The 24196-nt window shown below is 38.5% G+C and overlaps 1 protein-coding gene across 1 annotated transcript in view; it reads left to right on the top strand.

The window, feature by feature from the left end:
• LOC309625884 (uncharacterized protein C10orf67, mitochondrial) overlaps positions 1-24196 on the top strand; it is a gene marked incomplete at its 5' end in the record, with an annotated part of 107591 nt that overhangs the window by 39886 nt on the left and 43509 nt on the right. The window contains 3 exons of the mRNA XM_082385929.1: positions 3531-3678; positions 4788-4846; positions 14767-14832. Coding sequence (XP_082242055.1) covers positions 3531-3678; positions 4788-4846; positions 14767-14832 — 273 coding nt within the window. The remainder of the gene's footprint in view (positions 1-3530; positions 3679-4787; positions 4847-14766; positions 14833-24196) is intronic.

The raw sequence follows: 24196 nt of genomic DNA, 5'->3' as shown, positions 1-24196 counted from the left end.
TCTCGTAGTCCAATTATATAAATCGCTCTATAGTTAATAGTCATAATCCCTCTCTAGGACTGTTGTAGAATGAAATCTAAGAATATGACAGGAAAGGGAAGGTTTAATAAACAGCTAGTTTAACTTATATTTATGACAAGATGGAAATCAGAAAAAGGAATCTCTTCAAGTTCCAGAAGCCTCATCTCTCCAGGTCAGAACACCCTTAATGTTGAATTCCCACCCCTCCCCACCCCAGACCAACTACATTCAAGGGCTGAGTGTCTTTTCAGGTTCTGTAAAAACCTGCAATGACTTAATGGCACACTGCTGTAGTTATCAGGTTGCCATGCAGTACGCTGATAAGTCCACTTGAGAATTGCTAAAGAAACTAGCCTGTCGAGGTATGTGTGCCTGTGTGTCTGTGTGCCCAGGCACATGCATATGTGCTTTCATTGCAATTGGAGTTGTTTTGAAAAGATTTTTCATTTTTCTCTTACCCCAGCATGGATGAGCTATGCAACTATCACACCCACATCCCCTCACCCCCACCAACAGGTGAACGTAACTGTTTGTTGCTGACGGTTCTGAAACAGCTGTCATTCAAGAGTGGCAGCTCTGCAGGGCTGCACTGCCCCAGTGTGCCGCTTTCCTGGTTGTCACTCACTGGGAAAGCACCTGCTCTTCTCCGTGACTGTCATGCAGCATGGGCATGCAGCAGAAGCCCACTCCACCCGCAGCACCACATTGAGATGTCCAAGTACTGTACGTGGAGCCTGCAGGACTGAGACGCCAATATGGCAGGAGGGGGACTGCTGGGAAGGCACCTGCGGCGCTCCAAACACTGCTTCTCAGCCTTTACTGTGTTATTGTGTGTGGGGGTCACCTGCAGCTCTTGTTAAGATACAGATTCTGGGCTGGGTCTGGAGATTCTGCATTTTCAAAAAGCTCCCATGTGATGCTGAGGCTCCTGGTCCTTGGACCACATTTTGAGTGGCAAGGCTCCGGAGTACACCTGTTTTCAGAAACGATTCTTTCATGACTCAGCCTGGGATTCTGAAACCTGGGAACAGTGATACTGCACATCTTGGCTCACAAGAGAAATAGCATGTAAGCCACCACTTGAAGTCCTAGCTTTCACTACACGATAGAAAAACTCTAAATTGGCAAGTTACTTTATAAATTTAAATTTCCACAGTGACTATGGATCACACACAGGCTGTCTTAGGCTATAATGTGGCTCTTAATAGCTTTAACTAGTTAACCACATTTTAATGATCTCCATCCTTCTTAACTTCGGTTTGTTAACGCAGTTTGTTTTAAAGAAGTCTCATGGTTTAAGCGAGCCAAAGCTAGTGGTGTGGGCAGATGGTAGAAGGAACACCACCACAAAACCTGCCACTCAGAGTGTAACAGATGACCGTAGCCGCCCAGAACTATCCCTTTGTTCATTTTGCTAATGAGTGTCCTCATTGCTGTGAGAATCTGAATAGTTAATTACTTGCAGTTCCTGCAGCTGACAGATGGTGGGGACAGAGCTAAAGGTTAACCTCTCAGGAACAGGGGCTGTCGATGGATTTGTGGAGGAAAAAACCCCTCGAGTTGGAGGTGTTTCCTTGTTTCCTGCTTTTCTACCGGATTTTTAGAAAATCCACTTAGGTATTAGCTGCTACCCCTAGTAAATTTTACACTTCATCTGATTAATTCAAATAGTTCTCGTTTCGTTTATAATAAGGGGTGCTCACGTAATCCACAGTGGATGTTCATTTTCTGCCACTGTTAGGAAATGTATGCTTAAGCCTATTAAGGCAAATGTTATTTGTCTTTAAGAAAGCTTTTTTAGTCTAGAAACACTTTCTGTGATGTTCTCAAGTTGAACCATGTGGGACAAGAAATTAATGACTGGGATTCTTTATTAAGAAAACAGTGTTGTTTATTAGCTATTAGATTTGTTAGTTAAGAATGAATTGGGGTTAAATAATTTAAATGGAATGGTGGCTCAAAATCATGAAGATTCATAATTGGGCTTAGTGCAAAATTTAACAACATTATTTTAAATATTAACTCTGATATAACTAACTTCATTAGTAAGTCACTTGTTGTTTTTCAAGGATTTATTCATGTACTATAAAACATTGTACCCACTTATTTTTCTTTTGAACCGTTATGACCACAGAGGAAAACATTTTTAATAATTTACTTTCAGATAGCTCTAAAGTTAAATAAAAGTATAGTTTCAAAAGGACACCAGTTATATTGGGAGGAATGGTTTTGTTTTTGAGAGGAGAATTTATTCTTGTGTATTTGCAATCATGGCATTGCTACAAAAAGAATAGCTTATAATTCATCTGAAGATTAATTTAAAGTTCAAAAGTATTTCTAGTGTCTATATTAATTTTGAAGGAAGGCATGTAGACGCTTCTCTCTTTTCGTGTAACAATACAATGACTTTCAAGCATACTCTTTAATATTTTGAGATTGCATAATCAGTTTAATATTTTATCATCATGAAGTATAAAGTTCTGCACCAACTTCTCCAATTCATTACATCTTAATTCAAAAAAAAAAGTGTGGCAATAAAATCTAGACAGCCATAAGCAAGCATATTCAGATGTTTTCAAAAGCTTTGAAACAAACAAGAAGAAGAAGAAGAAAAGAAGACTAGCTGTCCCAATAAGCTTCTACTGCGTAAGAAAAAGCTTCTCCCATAATGGACATGGCAAGATTTAAACAAAAGACGCACATAATAAAAATGTAAATGAGTTTGCTTTACTAAAACTATAACTTTAAAGTCTTTTGTTGTAAGTTATCCTGAAACCTTCTTACAAGGTAATCACTGTTTGCATAGAGATTTAAACCGAAGTCCTCAATAGCATTAAACGCCTGCACAGTCCCAGTGTGACAAGCATGCAAAGCCACGTTAATGTTCAGAATATGAATTGCCTCTGGGTGGCTCCTTCACCAAGCAGAAAACCAACTGTGTGGCTATCCGTGTGCCTGATGGACTCCATGCGGCTCCCAGCCTGAAAACGTCACCACTTTGACATGTGATGTGCTCCTCATGACACTGGCAGCACTGACACTGGGGAATGCCACAAAGGCGACAAGCCCCCCTCCTTGGCCGTGCGCTTTGCCCCGCCCCCCCGGCGCTGCTGCCCTCCCCCCGGCTGCTGCCCAGCCGCGGTCTCCCCAGCCTGCCTGGTTACGGGGCGGACAGCACTTCAGACACACACAGAGGGAAGTGTGGGTGGAGGGGCCCCAGCTGCCTCCATAATGAATTGACCTGAATGATGAGGGCACACAAACAGTATGATATGCATTATTCCTGTCAATAAACTGTCCCCATGTGCTGTGGTCTTTGTACAGAATGTACTGCAGCCTTTCTCCCAGCAAGCTCTATTTAGTCTCCTTCCTTTTTACTATTCATATTATAAGTGTGTAATAGAATTCAGAAAATTATATGATAGCTCTTCTGTATCTGTATTGTCTTGTGTTGCATATTTAAGTCCTTGGGCTCCCTGCTTAGAAATATGGAATTCTCCATCTTTTAGGACTCTTTTATCAAAGACGGCAGCCCTCTAAGAACAGCTCTGGAAAAGGAAAATTTGGAGTACAAAGTGGAAAATGAGAGACTGCTTCAAGTTATTTCAGAGCTCGAAGAAGAAATCCAGCTCAATCTAAAAGAAAATTCAGTATTAGGTAACATTTTAAAGTCATTTTTGAGAAAACTCTGTACATTGGGCACTTTATAAAATTCATAGCCATGCTTGTCTTTTCCAAACATATGTTTGTTTGGCTACTTACATTTAAAACATCAGTTTGTTAGCCACTTTTGATTTTCATTCTTTTCTTGAGACAGAAATTGGTCATACTCCCTTAGCCATGCCTTTTTTAACTCAGGGTGGTTGTTTTTTAAGCCAAGCATTGGCCTCTGAAAAAAATGTGCTCATCAGTATTCTATATCACTTAGAAATATTATAAACAGATAGAAACTTGTGCTGATTTCTGTTTCATGTGTTTAATCAATTATCTAAAATTTATTAACATTTTAATATTTAAGCATATATATTGGGGTGTGCTTTGTGGAGAAACAGAGTTGGCCCTTCAGAAAAATATGCTACTACTTACTACATTATCTGCAATTTTTGGTACAAATTTTAAGTACAAATTTCCATTTGTAGACTTTATACCCTCTTTTTTATATCTATAAACATTGGTAAATATTGCATTTAAATCACCAAGTTAGATTGCTTTAAAGTCTTTGCACATACTACTGTCTTTCTATTTATGTTAGTCACACGATGATGCCCTTAATCTGCAGTATGAAAAGCTATGAGTAGGCAATTCAAAATTCACAGCAAAACATTGATAAAATCAGATACAGGACAATATTCCTTGAATGTAAAATTATACCACGCCAGTGTAGTTTCGTTTCTCTTCTGATGTGGTATAGTAATGCTTTTTCAGGTTTTGGTAGTTCTTACTGAGTCATAAAGTACCACCTGCTAAAGCCGTTTGTATTGGCTGTGACTAACAGCAAAAATGTCTCTTGCTAGTATCGATGAAAAGCTTTCAACCCTCAGCCACACTTGGATCTTGAACTTAGTTCTTAATCCCTATCTGACCAGCCATCTGAACAGCAGGAAGAAGGCTGTGAATGTCAAGGGCAGTTGTGAAGGTCACAGTCCTGCTAGGACTTGGTCCACCATGCCTGCCAGCAGTGTGCAGCCTGCCTGAAGCAGGCGGATTGAATTCAGGGCCATAAGCTTGTAATTTCATGGTTGGCCTCTCTCTCCTTTTGTTTACAGAAGATGAAATTATAAGTCTGAAAGAGATGGCAGAAAGGGATCATAAAACCATTCAAAAGGTACTGTAACTTTTTTACATTGATGAATGACTCTTTTCAATGGAAATATCAGCATAACTGGTGAAATAACCCTGTGTCCCCCTTGTCTTATGATGTAGAGAAAAGTCAGTTTCTGTATTTAATCTCTCCCATTACTCAGGATTATTTCTTTAGTAATGAAAAAGGATTCCATCTTGAAAACAAATTCATGTTTTCTTTTATTTGGGATAACTGAGTATCTACCTTGTTGACTGTAAGGAACTGAAACATCATATGACACAGGGAGTCCGAAGATGTGCTTGTGGAAAAATGATATTATTAAAAATGAGCAGCCTTATTTTCAGATCAGATGTTAGTTTATGTTCATTTTTCTGTATATGAATGAACTGGGTTTGTATATCCAGGAAATCTGTATTTAGAGCAGGAAATTCTTTTGATATCACGAAGATCAAGGTTTCCTGGGGCATCTAATGCCGCAGGACCACAGCAGTTCCTTCTCTCCACACCCAGGTCAGGGGCTCCTGCTTTGTGCTTTCTTAGCTCTCAAAACCCTTTTCTGTGATGGTCAGTCTGCCTTGCTGGAGACCCCACAACCCAGAGACAGTACTACCTTTCGGTCTCTGATCTCTTCCCAGCGCTCAGCACGGGGCCGGCGCACTTAAAAATAAAAATACTCTTTGAGTGACTCAGAGAATGAGAATGTAGTTAAGAGTTCATAAAATTTATAGACGAAAACGTGGATTTACATCCTTGATTTTTCCAAATAAACAAAAATGTTTTCCGCGAACTGAATCGAGTATTAATTTTTAAATGAAAATTAATTAAAATTAGATAAAGTTAAAAATTCAGTTCCTCAGTCACGCTAGCCTCATATCCAGAGCTCAGGTGATTTAGATTCAGATTTCAACCTGATTTTGCAGTTCTGGGTATTCTTAGGTTTTAGATAAAGTTACTTCCAAGAACTATTTTGTAAACAAATGTATACCATGATCGGTCAGAGTTGGGAGATGTCTTCTGTGATCACTGAATCCATCACAGGTTTTCACAACATGATGTCATTTTCTTGTGCTTCGTCCTATTTTCAGTGATGAGGGTGCAAATGCCATTCTTACAGAGATAACGAGAGTCTACAGAACTGACAAGTTTAACTTTCTTGGCATCAAATTCTAAGGTTAAAAAAGAAATCTCAGCTTTCTAGTTTCGCTTAATAACCTGCAAGGGAACCATCTCAGTTTATGTAAATGCTCCTTAAACTACTCAGTCAGTACTGTCGCTGGGAAAGATGAGTCGGATGAGCCTAGTCTTCTCTGGGGGCAGTTCAAGGAAATTAAAGCAGAAACTCTCACCGTTAAGCCATTAGTTAGAAAGAAACATCCCCCCCTGAGTGGCTGGTTATACCCTGTGTGGGTTTAAGTATTTCGATTAAATGCTGCCTTGGCTTTCTGGAGCCGCAGTGCCCCGTGGTAGCCACCAGCCGTGCGTGGCTGCTGAACACTTGTGTCTAGTGCAACTGAGAAACTGAACTTTAAATTATGTTTAATTTTAATTTTTAAATTTCAGTATAAAAATACTGATATTTGTTTCAGTTACTGAAAAACTTTTATGTATATTTTGAATAACTTGAATACGTGAATCTACCTTTTTATTTGTAAATTTTATGAAATCTAAACGCAGATCAAGCATCTCCCATGAAATTTCAGCCCCCAAATTGAGATGTGCTCTAAGCGAAAAATACACACTGGGTTTCAAAGACTTAGGTACCGTAAGAAATGTGAAATATCTCACTAATGATTTTTAATGTGGATTATTACCCATTTAAATGATACTATTTTGAATAGCTATTGGGATAAATAAAATATATCATTAAAATTAATTTCACCTGTTTCTTCTACCTTTTTAACAAGGCTATAAGTTCAACTATAAACTGTAAAGTATAAAATTATATATATGACTCACATTATATTTTTATTCGACAGCTCTGTTCTAGACAAATATAGCAAATCCGTAGTTTGTTTGATCATCTTTTTTTTATCCTGTCTCTTTTCTTTTCTTTTTTTCTTTATATGCACTGGGCCTCTACCCAGATGTTGAGTGTAGGTATAATTTGGTATTGATCAGGAAAAATCTAGAACCCTGGGTTCCTGTTCCATTTCTGACACTGTGGCCACTTGGGCTGGTTCCTCATCCTCCTTCCTGAGTCTCACAGGCTTACTGTGTGGACAGAATGAGATAATGTACGTCAAAGTGCTTTGTCAATTGGAAAGCAGATCAGGAGTTGTTGAATAAAATGAGAGCTTATATTTACCAGTTTGTTTCCAATATCCTCCACTAAATCAATTAATTCAGCAATGTTCATCAGATGCCTTTTAGTGCCAGGCACTGCTGAGATACAAAAATGTTATATACACACATCTCACACACACACATACACACACGCAGGCTTGCTGTGGAGGAGATCAAGTCTGGAGGGAGAGACAAAAACCATAGGGCAGTGTGATAGGGACTGTAATAGAAGTACGTACATAGAGAAGAGATGCCTGGCTTTACCTGGAAGGTTCTAGAAAAAGGCTTCACAAATTCTTCCACACCGATTTCACACTCCTTCACTTGAAGTGATTTTTCCAGGTGGGTAGGAGGGTGGAAGAGCTGCATACAGTGTGTGAATGCGTAAAGTGTAAGCTATGCCCGTGGAACTCTGTGATTTGGTATGGCTAGAGCAGGAGGTGGGATCTGGTGAGACCACGTGGTGAGAATTTGTGTTGGGGCAGGAAGAGGGGGGAGTCTGGGGTGTGAGGGAGGAGTAAACAGAACCGGAAGAGAGGAAAGGGGCAGCTCAGAAGCCTCTGGATAAGCCACATGTTCCCCTTTTCAGTCCAGGATGCAATTAAAAGCAAGTTGAAAATGGGATGGAGTTTGGGTAGGCTGACCTCTTGCCGTCTCCACGGGCTAAATGCTGTCAATTATGGGATTCGGTAGCTTTTATGTTTAAATTTTAATAATCAAATGACAGCTGAATCTGTGTTCCAGCTGTGGCTGAATACATGAATTTATAAATTTGTAAACATGAATTTCCTTCTGAGAGGGGACAGTCATCCGAGATTATAGCCCAGGCATGATCAGCGTCAGGAAGCAGGGCAGCGTCGCTTGCCATGGGGGCAGGTGGTCCCACAGCCAGCCTGGACTGTAAAGGATCGGGGAAGGCTGGAGGAAGGGCACCGAGGTGACTCCTGGAAGCAAGGTCAGCGTTAGCAGGAACGGGTGAAGGGGAGGTGGACGAGCCAGAGCAAGAGAATGGAGAGGGCACATGACTTGCTCTGGCCGGAAGGAGTTGTGGGAACTGGGGTGGTGAGAAGCAGGGCACATCATGGAGGAGTGTAATTCATGCCAAGGGGTTTGAGTTGCCTTCTGAGCGGATGGGGAGCTTTGAACGTTGGGGCAGGATTGGATTCCTGTTTCAGAAAAAAGATGAACAGGAGGGAGGAAAATCCAGAGCCAGAGAGGCCAGTTAAAAGATTTCTTGTATAAACTAGGGGAAATATAAAGTCCTGAAACAGAAGGAGGGCAGTGACACGGGGATGAAGGGGATGCATGAATTCAAGAGATGGTTAGGCAATAAAAGCTGTGGCCTTTGAGAAGGTTGAAGGTGGGAGAGATTAAGCAGAGAGAAGTGAAGACTGACATTCAAATGAAAATGACAACAGCGGTAGAGCAGGGGGAAAGCAGGAGAGAGAGTGGCTATCACAGAAGCCAGGCAAGAGTTTCAAAAAGAAAGGAATCAGTCAGCGTGCCCAGTGCTGCCCAGAGGCCAGGTGTGCAGAAGGCTAAAAAGGGAGGATTGGACAATTAGCTTTGGCAAGTAAAATGACCCTGGTAATTAATGAGGGTCATTTACTGGAACGTGGAAGCAGTTGAGAAGGGGGGTGAATGCAGACGTGGAGACAGTGGGCATGTGCGACTTTCTAGAAGTTTGGCTGCGGATGGCCAAGGAGAGGTCGGGGAGTAGTTGGAGGGGGACATGGGGTTGAGGAAGGAATTTTTTAAAAGATGAAACTAGAGTGTTTTTTTTTATTTATTTATTTATTTATTTATTTATTTATTTATTTATTTTTGGCTGTGTTAGGTCTTCGTTTCTGTGTGAGGGCTTTCTCCAGTTGCGGCGAGCGGGGGCCGCTCTTCATCGCGGTGCGCGGGCCTCTCACTGTCGCGGCCTCTCCCGTTGCGGAGCGCAGGCTCAGTAGTTGTGGCTCACGGGCTTAGTTGCTCTGCGGCATGTGGGATCTTCCCAGACCAGGGCTCGAACCCGTGTCCCCTGCATTGGCAGGCAGATTCTTAACCACTGCGCCACTAGGGAAGCCCGAAACTAGAGTATTTTTAAATGACGTCGATGGAAAGAAGAATGAGAGGGTAAAAGTACAACAGAGAGAAGAGATAATTGCTGAGAGACATCTATGGAGGCAGGCAGGGTTGGGGCCAATGGCCTTGGTGTTCGCCACTAATTGATGCCCATTGGAAACTTAATGACACTTCTTTTCAGACCAAGGTATAAGACTCAACACAAAATCTTTTCCTTTCCTTCCACTTCTCATTCCTTTACTTTTCTAAACCCGCTGTTCAGCCTTTCACATCTTCAGCTACACCACCACCTCCCCTTCTGAGGCTCTCATGTAACCAGTACCCACTCTTCCCCAGCCCTGCTCAGGGACTGAGCTGTGCCATTGGAGACAAGCTGATCCTTGCCTTTAGGTGCTATGCCCTCCCTCTACCCATCCTTTCCCTTGGATCTAATTAGCATCCTTAAAAAAAAAAAAATTATTTTATTGATTGATTGATTGAAGTACAGTTGGTTTACAATGTTATATTAGTTTCAGGTGTATAGCAAAGTGATTCAGTTATACATATACATATATATATATTATTTTTCATATTCTTTTCCATTATGGTTTATCACAGGATATTGCATATAGTTCCCTTTGCTCTACAGTAGGGCCTTGTTGTTTATCTATTTTATAGGTAGTCATTTGTATCTGTAATTAGCACCCTTTCTAACCACCCACTGCCGTTCTTTCCATCATTACTACTTTCCCCAACTCCATACTCCATTCCTCCTTGCTGTTCCCTAATTCACAGAGAACATAGCAGACTCCTGGATTTTTTTTTTCTCCTCTCCACTCTCTTGCTCACCCTGTCACTTAGCTTACCTAGCCTTACCTTTACTCCTTCTCATCAGAAGAGGGGACATTCTTCTTTGCCTTGACCCATCCTTCCACCTATTTGCCTGACTCCATCTCTTCCTCCTTCTTTTTTTTTTTTTTGACTTTTTTTTTATTGGGGTATAATTGTTTTACAATGTTGTGTTAGTTTCTACTGTACAGCGAAGTGGAGTTCCATGTGCTATACAGCAGGTTCTCATTAGTTATCTGTTTTATACATATTAGTGTATATATGTCAAACCCAATCTCCCAATTCATCCCACCACCCCCCTTTCCCCCCTTGGTGTCCATACGTTTGTTCTCTATTTCTGTTCTCTATTTCTGCCTTGCAAACTGGTTCATCTGTACCATTTTTCTAGATTCCACATATATGCATTAATATACAATATTTGTTTTTCTCTTTCTTACTTCACTCTGTATGACAGTCTCTAAGTACATCCACATCTTTACAAATGACCCAATATCGTTCCTTTTTATGGCTGAGTAATATTCCATTGTATATATGTACGACATCTTCTTTATCCATTTGTCTGTTGATGGACATTTAGGTTGCTTCCATGACCTAGCTATTGTAAATAGTGCTGCAATGAACATTGGGGTGCATGTGTCTTTTTGAATTATGTTTTTCTCTGGGTATATGCCCAGTAGTGGGATTGCTGGGTCATATGGTAATTCTATTTTTTGTTTTTTTAGGAACCTCCATACTGTCTCCATAGTGGCTGTATCAATTTACATTCCCACCAGCAGTGCAAGACGGTTCCCTTTTCCACACCCTCTCTGGCATTTATTGTTTGTAGATTTTCTGATGATGCCCATTCTAACTAGTGTGAGGTGATACCTCATTGTAGTTTTGATTTGCATTTCTCTAATAACTAGTGATGTTGAGCAGCTTTTCATGTGCCTCTTGGCCATCTGTATGTCTTCTTTGGAGAAATGTCTATTTAGGTCTTCTGCCCATTTTTGGATTGGGTTGTTTGTTTTTTTGATATTGAGCTGCATGAGCTGTTTATATATTTTGGAGATTAATCCTTTGTCCATTGATTCATTTGCAAATATTTTCTCCCATTCTGAGGGTTGTCTTTTCATCTTGTTTATGGTTTCCTTTGCTGTGCGAAAGCTTTGAAGTTTCATTAGGTCCCATTTGTTTATTTTTGGTTTTATTTCCATTACTCTAGGAGGTGGGTCAAAAAAGATCTTGCTGTGATTTATGTCAAAGAATGTTCTTCCTATGTTTTCCTCTAAGAGTTTTATAGTGTCCGGTCTTACATTTAGGTCTTTAATCCATTTTGAGTTTATTTTTGTGTATGGTGTTAGGGAGTGTTCTAATTTCATTCTTTTACATGTAGCTGTCCAATTTTTCCAGCACCACTTATTGAAGAGACTGTCTTTTCTCCATTGTATATCCTTGCCTCCTTTGTCATAGATTAGTTGACCATAGGTGCATGGGTTTATCTCTGGGCTTTCTATCCTGTTCCATTGTTCTATATTTCTGTTTTTATGCTAGTGCCATATTGTCTTGATTACTGTAGCTTTGTAGTATAGTCTGAAGTCAGGGAGTCTGATTCCTCCAGCTCCATTTTTTTTCTCAAGATTGCTTTGACTATCCAGGGTCTTTTGTGTCTCCATACAAATTTTAAGATTTTTTGTTCTAGTTCTGTGAAAAATGCCATTGGTAATTTGATAGGTATTGAATTAAATCTGTAGATTGCTTTGGGTAGTATAGTCATTTTCACAAGCTTCCTTCTTCTTCTTCTGGGACCTTTCTTCATCAGCCTCTCTCTCTCTCCCTCTCTCTCTCACATGCCTTTAAGCATTTCCCTCTGGCCTACGGACATAGCCAAGCCATCATTCTGGGTGGTGTCCCTTGACCCTGATCACCCCTGAAGTAATTACCATTCACTCTTCTTCAAATATCAACTAAAAGAAATCTGTATCTACTGGCCCCTTCTTCACACCCCTGTTGCTAGTTTTTCCTGTTGGTAAGGTCACCATGAGGTTCATCTTGCCCCCAGTCCTTTTCAGTCTCATTCCTTCCTGAATCTTCCACTCTCTGTGGCAGGACTGTGCCCCATGTCAGAGATGCCCTCTGCAGCAGTGCTTGCTTCTGATGTTTTGCTCACTTCCTCACACCTTCCTAAGCAATATCTGTCAATGTTTCCTCCTCCTCCATCTTTCACTTGAATGCTGTTCTTGGGAATTCTCTTTATCCTTGGTCTTTGTTTTCTCTCTGGCTGACTTCAGACTCTCCCGTAACTGGCACATCTGGTTACAGATGACTTCCGAACCTCCCCCCCACTTCATGTTTTCCCTGAACACCACATCTGTAATATTAACTCTGTCCTCACCCTCAATTTCCATGTTACATGCACTGGGAAGACTTCTTTGACAGTCCCCTTCTGTTCCCTACGGTAATTAGGGGCTTCCTCTGTGCCCCCGCATACCTGGGACTATTTGCTCCCTGGAGGTCAAGAACTGTGTCTATCCTTTATTACCTTTATATTAGCTCTCAAAAATATTTGCTAAAAAAAAAATGCTTTACATGTTCATCAAATTCAGTGTCAAATCTTGAACTCATTACTCCTCAAATCTGGACTTGGCTGTGTTCCCCACTTAAATGAATGACATTGGCATCTATCCCAGAGGACCAAGTGACAAATCTAGGGTCCTTCTCTACTTTCTCTTTTTTTTTTTTTTTTCTGGCCACGCCGCATGGCACAGCTTGTGGAATCTTAGTTCCCCAACCAGGGATTGAAATCTGGCCCTCGGCAGTGAAAGCGTGGAGTCCAGGGAATTCCCATCTACTCCTTCCTTCATACCATATATCTAGTTGGTCATTAGGTCTGTAGACATTCCTTCCAAAATTTACCCCCATCCCCTTTCTCTGCAACAACATTGTCACAGACTTAGTTGAGGCCCCATCATTTTCATAGATTCCTACTTCATTTTCCTGTCTCCACTCTCATCCCCTTCAAATCTAGCTTCTACACCCCTGCTATGGTTATTAGTATCCTAATCTTACGTGCTAAAACCTTCAGTGGCTTCTCATTGCCTTCAGCATAAAATCAGGCTGCCTGAAAACGTTCTGGGTGATTTTTATGTGCCGGGAGCAGCTAAGCACTTTCACATTTGCTGTATCAAATTCTTTTCAGAAGAACTCTCCAAAGTAGGTTTTATTATCCTAATTTTATAGATGAGAAAACGAAGACCTGAAGCATAGAATTAATTTACCCACACAGCTAGTAAGCAGCAGAGCTCTGATTTGAACCAACCCCTATTCTGCACTTTACACCAGTCTGCCCTCCACTCCTAATTGAGGTGAACAAGCCCCCTCATAATATCACCCTGAATCTCTGTCTCCCTTCATTTCCTGCCGTTCCTGTCTCTATGCACCCTGGGTCCACAAACACCAAACTTTTCCCACTTCCTCCATTACTCCAGGCTTCTCTGTGGTTACTTTGCTGTTTTTATTGCCATTTTCTTTCTCCAACTTGTTGAACTTCTGCAGATCCTTCAAAACCCTTGTCAAATGGCCCTCCTGTGCCATTAACACCAGGTATAGCAGAACTTGTTATAATTACGGTTGCCAGGTTATGTGGATTTTTATGCTTTTCGACTACCTGAAGATTTGACTTATTAACCTTTTTTCTTATGTATTACAGTCATTTTTTTCACAGTGCTCTCCTAGCATACTGTAGGTGCTCCAGGGAAGGGATCTGTTTAACTTCGTTTCCCTACCTCCACAGCCGAACAAAATGTCTGGCATCTGAAAGGTGTTCCATACATGTTTATTAAATTAATGAATATATGAATTAATTGAATTGAATGGATGTCAAAACCAAGGGTTGAATTTTGTCAGTGTATATACTACATGCAAATTGCAAATGATCATTTAAAATACTGAGGTGGGGCTTCCCTGGTGGCACAGTGGTTAAGAATCCGCCTGCCAATGCAGGGGACATAGGTTTGAGCCCTGGTCCAGGAAGATCCCACATGCTGCGGAGCAACTAAGCCCGTGCGCCACAACTACTGAGCCTGTGCTCTAGAGCCCGCGAGCCACAAATACTGAGCCTGCGTGCTGCAACTACTGAAGCCTGTGCGCTCCGTGCTCCGCAACAAGAGAAGCCACCACAGTGAGAAGCCTGTGCACCGCAACGAAGAGTAGCCCCCGCTCACCGCAACTAGAGAAAGCACGCGTGCAGCAATGAAGACCCAATGCAGCCAAAAATAAATAAAGTAAAATAAATTTATAAAAAATAAAAATAAAAAAAATAAAATACTGAGGGAAGTCAAGTTGGTACAAAGGCGCTGCAGTATATGCTTTGATGGCTATTTTCAATTGTTATGAATATGGCTTGATATGCATATAAATATAGCACCAAAACCTAAAATAAGAGAAATGGTTCATATAATGAGTTAAGCAAAATTGCTCTTTTTGATAGAGTAAGACTTGCTTTATTATGCATTGAGTCACATTTTTGGGGGGGTGGGGTGAGAAAGGTTGTAAATAAATTGACATTTTTATATATGTTTTGCTTGCTTATATAATAAAAATAATTATATAGTAGTATATCATTATTACATGGTAATCTGTGGACATTTAATTTTTGCTTTGATCATATTGGGATCCATTTTTCTCACATTTAGAATCAAAATGTTTCGCTAAATTTCACTGAGGAGGAATCTTGAATGTTTTCTTACCTTTAATCAAAATGTAATATTCCTCTCTTTCAGCTAATCAATGGCAGAGACAAATTAATATGTGAGCTTGATTTTGAAAAATCATTAGTGCAAGAAATGGTAAGTGGATTTACATTATTTCTTAATAAATTTGAATCCAGGAACTTAATCATGAAAGTTTTATAAACTTTATTTGTAACTGTTTACTGTGAACTCTTCATTTCACCTTTATCCATAATCTAAATGCATGTATAATTATAAACATTTTTAATGATTGTTTTGGAGAAAACAATTTGAGTAGTTCTTTAATAAATATACTTACTATGTAGAAGAGTCTTATACAAGAAAGAGTATTAACAATTTAAAGCAGTGTACAAAATTTTTGTATTTTATTATAGGGATTAAAAAAAACAGATATGAGAGCCCAGTATTTTGAAGGATTTACTATTTTTAGTTACAAATTGCCATAAGTGACAACAAAAAAGAGCCCAGCCAGATATTTTGGCATTCTGTGTTAGTCTCATAAGAAAACACTGCCTTTTTATGTTCTTTTAAGCGAACTTTCCAGACGGCTGGTCTTTTATTTTATCAGTTGACTACCCGCCCCCCCCCACCAGGCTCCCCCACTTCACCCCCCACCTCCCCACCCCCCGTCCAGCTCATGGTGTCGTACTTTGGCTTTCAACTGATCACCACTACTATGTCTTTGTTACAGTAAACTGACTGTGTTTATTATAATCAAAAATAAAACACAGCTTGACTTGCGTTCTAAATGTGCTTGAAAAGAATATGATACTGTTTAGAAGAGAAAAGGTTGTTCATAGGAAATCAACACCACTTCAGATATTGAAACATTCCCTTTTTTACAGCTTGTCACACTTTGTGCCAAGTCATGACTGTTTCCCTAACTCTGTTTTGTTACTCTCAGCACCATGTGTTTTGGGTGCCTTGTCATAGAAATTAATGCAAAACAATGCTCTGGGACTACAATAAAGCCTTCTATGAAACCAACTTGGGAATGCAGGCCAGGAAAAAAATTATGGTTAGCTATCCACAGAAACCATGTGTTAACAAATGTGTTATTTTGAACTCTTTACTTTCAAATCCCTAGCGTATAAAAGTCATCTCCATGAACTGAGTATACTTGGTCGATTTCTGCCCCACCCCCTTCCTCTTCTGTCATTCCCCCTGGTCCAGGAGTTGCTTCTGAAAACAAACAACTAAATGTGCACATTGTCATTAAAATACAAAGTGTTTTTATAGAGTGGGAAGCAGATGTTAAACTGTCAGTTCCTTAGCAGTATTAGAGAAGAAATTAAACTGCTCCATCAGTGAGTTCGTGCCTATGCTAGGAATGGACTCCACCGTTTGTGAATTACTTTGCCGCTTTATTTGAACCGTCAGCGGTTAACTGGTGCTATTATATTGCCCACGGGGAACCAATCATGTTTTATTTTGCTGTTTAGTAGTGGAGCACCACGCTTGTTGCCAAGCAGCAAGATCTTGCATCGCAAACCTCACGACAGCACAAGAGCCTTCAGCGTGTTCAGAGCTGGTCTGGAGGCTCATATTTTCAGTAGAAGGAGTGTACTTAAGGTTCTTCTTAGGACTGGGTTTCCATGGCATAACTTTGGGCCCAACAAGATCACTATTTGGCACCCCCCCTCCCCCCACCAAGGGATTCTGTTATTCACTTGGAAGGGAGGCTGGCTTTGTGGCTATTAGGGCTTTCTTTGTTGCTACAGTGCTTTTTTCCAGAAATGGAGATTTGTGATTGTGGCCAGATGGAGGAGAGGGAGAAGGTGGAGTTGACCAGAGTCACTTTGTAAAAATTAAAAGACGCGCTCCCTGAAGGGTTTTTGTTCCATGCTTGTCTATTACTGTTTTCAATACAGTTTATTTTCTGGCCTATTAAGAGCCTAGTTTAAAAAGTCAAAGAGGTTGTAGTAAAAAGGCAGGATCAGTAAGTATAGGTAAGCAATAAAGTATGGAATGATGCACCCTTAGTTAGTTTTAGGAGAAGCATATGAAATAATTTTGAATCTTTCTGTGATTCCTACGCTTGGTGGCTTTCATTTATCCTTTTGTTTTGGTCAAATTGAGATATAATTGCCATATAACATCGTATTAGTTTCAGGTATACAGCATAATGATTTGATACATGCGTATATTGCAAAATCATCACCACAAGATGTCTAGTTAGTTAATATCCATCATCACGTGAAGTTACACAGTTTTTTTCTTTTTCCTTTTGGCTGTGCAACACAGCTTGCGGCAGTGAAAGCGTGGATTCCTAACCACTGGACCTCCAGGGAATGCCTGTTATAATTTTTTTCCTATCATGGGAACTTTTAAGATTTAGTCTCTTAGCAGCTTTCAAATATACGATACAGTGTTGTTAACTACAGTCACGGTGCTGTACATTACGTCCCCAGGACTTACTTATCTTATGACTGGAAGTTTGTACCTTTTGACCACCTACACCCATTTCGGTCCCACCTCTACCCCCTGCCTCAGGCAACCACCAATCTGTTCTCTGTATCCATGAGTTTTTTGTTATTGTTGTTGTTTTTTAAGATTCCACATATATGAGATCATACAGTATTTGTCTTTGTCTGTCTGACTTATTTCACTTAGCATAATGCCCTCCAGGTCCATCCATGTTGTCTCAAATGGCAAGATTGCCTTCTTTTTTATGGCTGGATCATATTTCATTGTATAAATATACCACATCTTCTTTATCCATTCATCCACTGATGGACTTTTAGGTTGCTTTCATGTCTTGGCTATTGTAAATAACGCTTCAATGAACATGGGATGCATATATCTTTTCAAGATAGTGTTTTGATTCCTTTGGATAAATACCCAAAAGTGGAATCATATGGTAGTTACATTTTTAATTTTTTGAGAAACCTGTGTATTGTTTTACATACCGGCTGCACCAATTTACATTCCCACCAACAAGTGCACAAGGGTTCCTTTTTCTCCACATCCTTGACAACACTTGTTACCTCTTGTCTTTTCAGTGACAACCCATTCTAACAAGTGGGAGGTGATCTCTCATTGTGGTTTTGATTTGTATTTTCCAGAGGATTAGTGATGTTGAGCACCTTTTCATGTACCTGTTGGCCATTTGAACATCTTCTTTGGAAAAATGTCTACTCAGATCATCTGCCCATTTTTTAATTGGATTATTTGGGTTTTTGCTATTGAGTTGTATGAGATCATTATGTATTTTGGATATTAACCCCTTATCACATATATGATTTCCATATATTTTCTCCCATTCTGTAGGTTGCCTTTTCATTTTGTTGATTATTTCTTTTGCTGTGCAGAAGTTTTTTAGTTTGATGCAGTCCCAAATTGTTTATTTTTTATTTTGTTACTTGTGCTTTAGGTGTCATATCCAAAAAAAAAAATCATTGTCAAGACCCATGTCAAGAAGCTTTTTCCCTATGTTTTTGTCTAGTTTTATGGTTTCCTGTCTTACATTTAAGTCCCTCATCCATTCTGGGTTAATTTTATGAGTGGTGTAAGATAGGGGTCTAGTTTTATTCTTTTATATGCGACTGTTCAGTTTTCCCAGCACCATTTATTGAAGAGACTATCTTTTCTCCATTGAGTATTCTTGGCTGCCATGTCAAATATTAGTTGACCATAGTCTTGATTCTGTTCCATTGGTCTATGTCTCTGTTTTTAATGCTAGTACCATACTGTTTTGACTCTGTAGGTTTATAATATAGTTTGAAATCAGGAAGTATGATTCCTCCAGCTTTATTCTTCTTTCTCAGGATTGCTTTGGTTTTTTGGGGACTTTGTGGCTCCATATAATTTTTAGGATTGTTTTTTCTACTTCTGTAAAAAGTGCCACTGGAATCTTGATAGGGATTATATTGACTCTATAGATGGCTTTGAGTAGTATGGACATTTTAACAATATTAATTCTCCCAATCCATGAACATGAAGTTTCTTTCCATTTATTTGTATGTTCTTTGATTTCTTTCATCAGTGTCTTCATCAGTTTTCAGCGTAGAGATTATTCACCCCCCTGGTTACATTTATCCCTAAATATTTTATTGCTTTTAGTGATATTGTAAATGGGATCATTTTCTTTTTACTCTCACAGATAATTCGTTGTTAGTGTATAGAAATGCTACTGATTTTTATATGTAGATTTTGTAACCTGAACTTTCATTGATTGTGAAGCTAACAAAAAAGAGGGTCCTTATCAGAAAACTACCATAATTGAATTCTTACCCTTAACTAATTTTCTATCTACTTCATCCCAGTGCACCTTATTTCTAGGAACAATCCAGACTTGAGATAGAAAGGAGTTACAAAGGTTGTTCTAGCCTCTCATTCCGAGGGCACAGCACTGAGTTATCTTTGCAGTGGGCTTTGATCCCATTACTGGTTTCCTTGTTGCCTGAGTTCCCTCTGAGCCATGCTTCAAGTCTGTCCAGTTCTATTACATGTAACATGCCAGCATTTGGCCATTCAGCTAGAAAACTGATATTTTGGTAACCCAGACATTTACTCTAATAAAATACATGTCTGAATTTCTGTGCCTAGGAACCATCACACATTTCCAGTGGGAATTGATAAATCCATGAGCCAAGGGGAGTGTCTTTAGTGGTTATCCTATGTCCCACCATGGTATGTTGGCTGTGGGGTCAGATAACTTGTCTCTTTAGTTCCTGGGTCTTCCAATCAAGATAGACTTATTCAAGGAGCCTCATCTGCACCTAAACCTGATTTAAGTAATGAGATCCTGACTTCAAGCAGATGCTGTTATAGAATGAGATTTTTTGAGGCCTTGGATGAGGATGAATGTATTTTGCATGTGGGAAAAATATAAAACGTTGGAGCCAGGGGGCAGATAGATGTAGAAAAAGCATTTGAGAAAGTCCAATATACATTTATGATAAAAGCTCTCAGCAAACTGGGAATAGAAGGAAACTTTCTAAAGCTGATAATGTACACCTACAAAACATAACCATTAGTACATTTGATAGTGAAAGCCTAAATGTTTTAAGTCTAAGATCAGAAAATGAGACAAGACTCTCTGTTCTTATCACTTCCACTAGACATTGTTTTTTAGGTTCTAGCCAGTATAATATGCAAGAAAAAGAAATAAATGGCATCCAGATTAGAAAGGAAAAAGTAGAACTGTTTTTATTCCCAGATAACCATGATCATTTATATAGGAAATTCTAAGGAATCTACAAAAAAACTACTAGAATTAATAAGTGAATTTAGCAAGGTTACAAAGATCAAAATAATGCATTTCTATGTACTAACAATGAACAATCAAAAATTGAAATTTTAAAAAACTCCAGTTGTGATAACATAAAAATATGAAATGGTTATGGATAAATTTGACAGAATATGTACAAAACCATACAAAACACTGCTGAGAGAAACCGAAGACTTAACTAGATGGAGAAACATACCATGTTTGTGATTCAGAAGATGCATGTTATTAATCTGTCAGTTATCTCTAAATTGATTTATAGATACAATACAATCCCAATCAAAATCCCAGCAGGCTTTTTTTTTTTAATCAACAAGCTCCTCTACAATGTATATGGAAATTCATGGACCTTGAATAATTAAAACAATTTTGAAAAAGAACAAGCTGGAGAAAGCACTCACACAACCTGAATTCAGCACTTACTTTAAAGGCACAGTAGTCAAGATAAAGTGATATTGGCATATGGATAAACATATAGATTGATGGAAAAGAATAGAAAGCCAAGAAGTAGACCCTTTGGGTCATATATGATGAACTGATTTCTAACAAAGGTGCCAAGGCAATTCAAGCAGGAAAGGATGATCCTTTCAACAAGTGATGCTGGAATAATTGGATAGCTATAGGCAAAAAATCATCCTCAACCCTTGCCTCATACCTCATATAAAAATTTACTTGAGATGAATCATAAATCTAAATGTAATAGCTAAACCCACAAATTAATAGAATAAGGCACAAGAAAGGATCTTAGTGACATCAGGTTTGGCAGAGATTTCTTTAAATAGTGTAAACCGCATTTCATCAAAATTAAAAACTTTTGCTCTTCAGAATGTTAAAAGAAAACTGAAAAGGCAAGCTACAGTGTTGGAAAAAAATATTTGCAAAACGTACCTAACAAAAGATTTGCATCTAGACTACATAAAGTGGTCTTACAATTCAGTAACACGGTCAACAGCCCAATTTTTTAAATGGGCAAACAATCTGAACAGACACTTCACTAAAGAAGACGTATGGCTGGCAAACTATGACATGAACAGATGCTCAGCATCATTAATCTTTAGGGAAATACAAATTAAAATCTCAGTGAGATATTATCACTCACTATATACTCACTAAAATGACTAAAATGTCAAAATCTGACCGCATCAAGTGCTGTCAAAAGTGAGGAACACCTAGAACTCTCATTTACTGCTGGTGAGAATGTAAAATATCCAGCCACTTTAGAAAATATTTAAATTTAAATACTTTTTAAAATTTATATCTATACTTATCATGTGATCTGGCTATTCCACTCCTAATTATTTATCTGAGATAAGTAAAAATGTATATTCACACAAAGACTTGTATGTAAATGTTCGTAGCAGAAATAACCCTGATGTCTATTAATAGGTGAATGGGTAAATAAGTTGTACCTTATCTACCCAGTGGAATACTACTCAGAGATAAAAAGAAATGGATCGTTTTTATACACAGCAACAAGGATGAATCTCAGAAATATTATGTTGAGTGAAAGGAGCCAGACAAAATAAAGAATACCTTTGTACGGTTCAACTTACTTTAAATTCTTGTAAATGCAAACTAATGTATAGTGACAGAAAGCAGATCAATGGTTGCCTGGTGATGAGGCAGGATTGGCTTACAAAGAGGCATAAGGAAACTTTTGGGAGTGGTGGGTATGTTCATTATCTTGACTGTAGTGATGATTTCACAAGTCATAGAGTTGACAAAGTATGAGTACCCACAAAATATAAATATGCCCTAAAATCAATTTAATAAAAGATATACTATCCACTAGAAACATAGGCAAAGAGTTGAAAAGTGGGAATTCAGATGAGGAACCTACAAAAATATATCCAATCTCATTAACAATAAGTGAAACAGAGTAAAACCATGAAGAAATAGTATTGCTCACACCAGATTGATTGTTTAAAAACAAAAATAAAAGGCTTACAGTACTAAGTGTTGGCAAAGTTGTGAAGCAATGGGAACTTTCATACCTTTCAAAAGGTAGTAGAACTAATTTTGACAATTGTTTGGCAAATTTTCTACTAATGTTTAAGATGAGGATACCTTAGAATGACTCATAGAAGAGAGGCATTTTCAAGAATATTCAGAGCAGCATTGTTGGTAATAGCCCCAAATTGGAAACAATTCAAATGTCCATCTAAAATAGAGTAAATTAAATTAGTTGTGGAATAACTTACAGTGACATGTAACAATATGGATGAATCTCATAAACAATATTAGGCTCAAGCTGCAAAATTCAAAAGAATGCATAAAGTTTTAAAAGGATTGGGCAAAAGCTATTAATGTAATTCCCCACACAATCAGATTACAGGAGAAAAATTATATGATATTCTGAGTTGATGCATGCAAATTCTTTGGGAAAAAATAACATCCAATCTTATGCACACACAGATGTGCACATACACATCGCTGTCCCATGAGAAGTAGGAGGAAGTTCTTTACCTTGCTAAAGAGTAAAACCTACAGCAAACAGACTTCTTGGTGAAACACAGGAAGCATTCTCTTTAAAATCAGTACAAGGTAAGGTTGCCTAATACCATTTTTTAGTTATTTTGGAAATTCTGGCCAGTGTAGTAGAATAAGAAAAAAGACAGCAAGAGGTGTGAAGAGTAGAATGGAAAAAAACAAGACTGTTATTATTCAAAGAGGATGCAATTGTCCACTTAGCCAACGTCCCAAAACACTAAAGACAAATTATTTAAATTAACAAGATTGCTGGATATAAGATCAACATTCTAAAATCAATTGGATTTCTCAATCAAAAATTAGGAGAAATTATAATTTATAAAAATTTATAATTAACAAAGTTTATAAAGGGCTCATAAATAAATCTCATAAAAATTTGTAAAAATCTCCATGGAAAATAATTGTAAAACCTGTTGGGACTTCCCTGGCGGTCCAGTGGTTAAGACTTCGCCTTCCAATGCAAGAGGTGCGGGTTTGATCCCTGGCTGGGGAGCTAAGATCCCACATGCCTCACAGCCAAAAAACTAAAACATAAAACAGAAGCAATATTAACAAATTCAGTAAAGACTTAAAAAAAAATTTATTGACTGCGATTAATAAAGACTTTAAAAAAAACTTAAGGGGATTACAAAAACTAAATAAATGGAGAGCTATAACTTAGTCGCCATAGGCAAACTAGATTATCTTAGAGATAATAGTTCTCACCAAACTGATCTCTATATTCAATAAAATTCCAACCAAAATTACTACAAGGTTTTTCATGGAATTGACAAGCTTATTTTAAAATTAATATGGAAGAACAAGAGTCAAGAATAGCTAGGAAACAAAGTGAAATAATGACATGATGGAGTAGGGAGTGATTTCTCCTGTAAGCTGTTAATATAAATTTAAGGTAATTAGGACATCATGGTACTGGGCCAGGGATAGACCATTGGGAGAAAATAGAGAACCCAGGAGCAGAACCAGACATACGTAAATACTCAGTATATATCAGTATCACAGATCAATGTAAATAGGGTGGAATTTTCACTAAAGATGCTTGACAATTGATTCAACAATTGCATAAAATGAAACTGGCTCCTTACCTCACATGATACATATCCATTTTGTATGGATTAAGTATTCAAATATAAAGGGAAAACAGTCTTTTAAAATTTTAGGGAACAAATCATATGAGCTCTAAGTAGAAATTATTGCCTAAACAAGACACAAAATAAAGCATAAAAGGAAAGTTAAAAATATCAACCCTACAAAAATTAAGGGCCCCTTCTCATCAGAAGACCCCCTCAAAGAAAGTTTAAAATCTAGCCACCAATTTGGCAAAGATATTCACACCATTTTTGTATTCACAAAGCTGTTTTCAGGAATACGAGAATAACTCCTTCAAGTCAATAAGAAAAAAAACCACCCAATAGAAAAATGGGCAAAAGTTTTTAACAGGCCCTTCACAAAAGAGGAAACTCAATGGCCAATGAACATTGATTGAAAATGTGCTTGATTTCATTAATAATATAACAGTACCAAGTGTTGGTGAGAATGTGGAGTAGAGAATTCTCATAAACTGCTGGGGACTATGTATATTGTTACAAAAGCTTTGGAAAACAAATTTGGGTTATCTTCTGAAGCTGATCATTCTCGTAACATATGCCCCAAAGTTCCGCTCCTAGGCATATAATGTCACATAGAAGATCCCTAGCACATGTGCCTGGGGGAACAGGTACAGGAATATTCAAAGCCATA

The sequence above is a fragment of the Balaenoptera borealis genome (assembly GCF_965194805.1).
Source record: "Balaenoptera borealis genome assembly, chromosome: 3".
Taxonomy (NCBI): domain Eukaryota; kingdom Metazoa; phylum Chordata; class Mammalia; order Artiodactyla; family Balaenopteridae; genus Balaenoptera; species Balaenoptera borealis.
The sequence above is the reverse complement of the archived record's forward strand: the minus strand, read 5'-3'. Positions and strand labels throughout refer to the sequence as shown.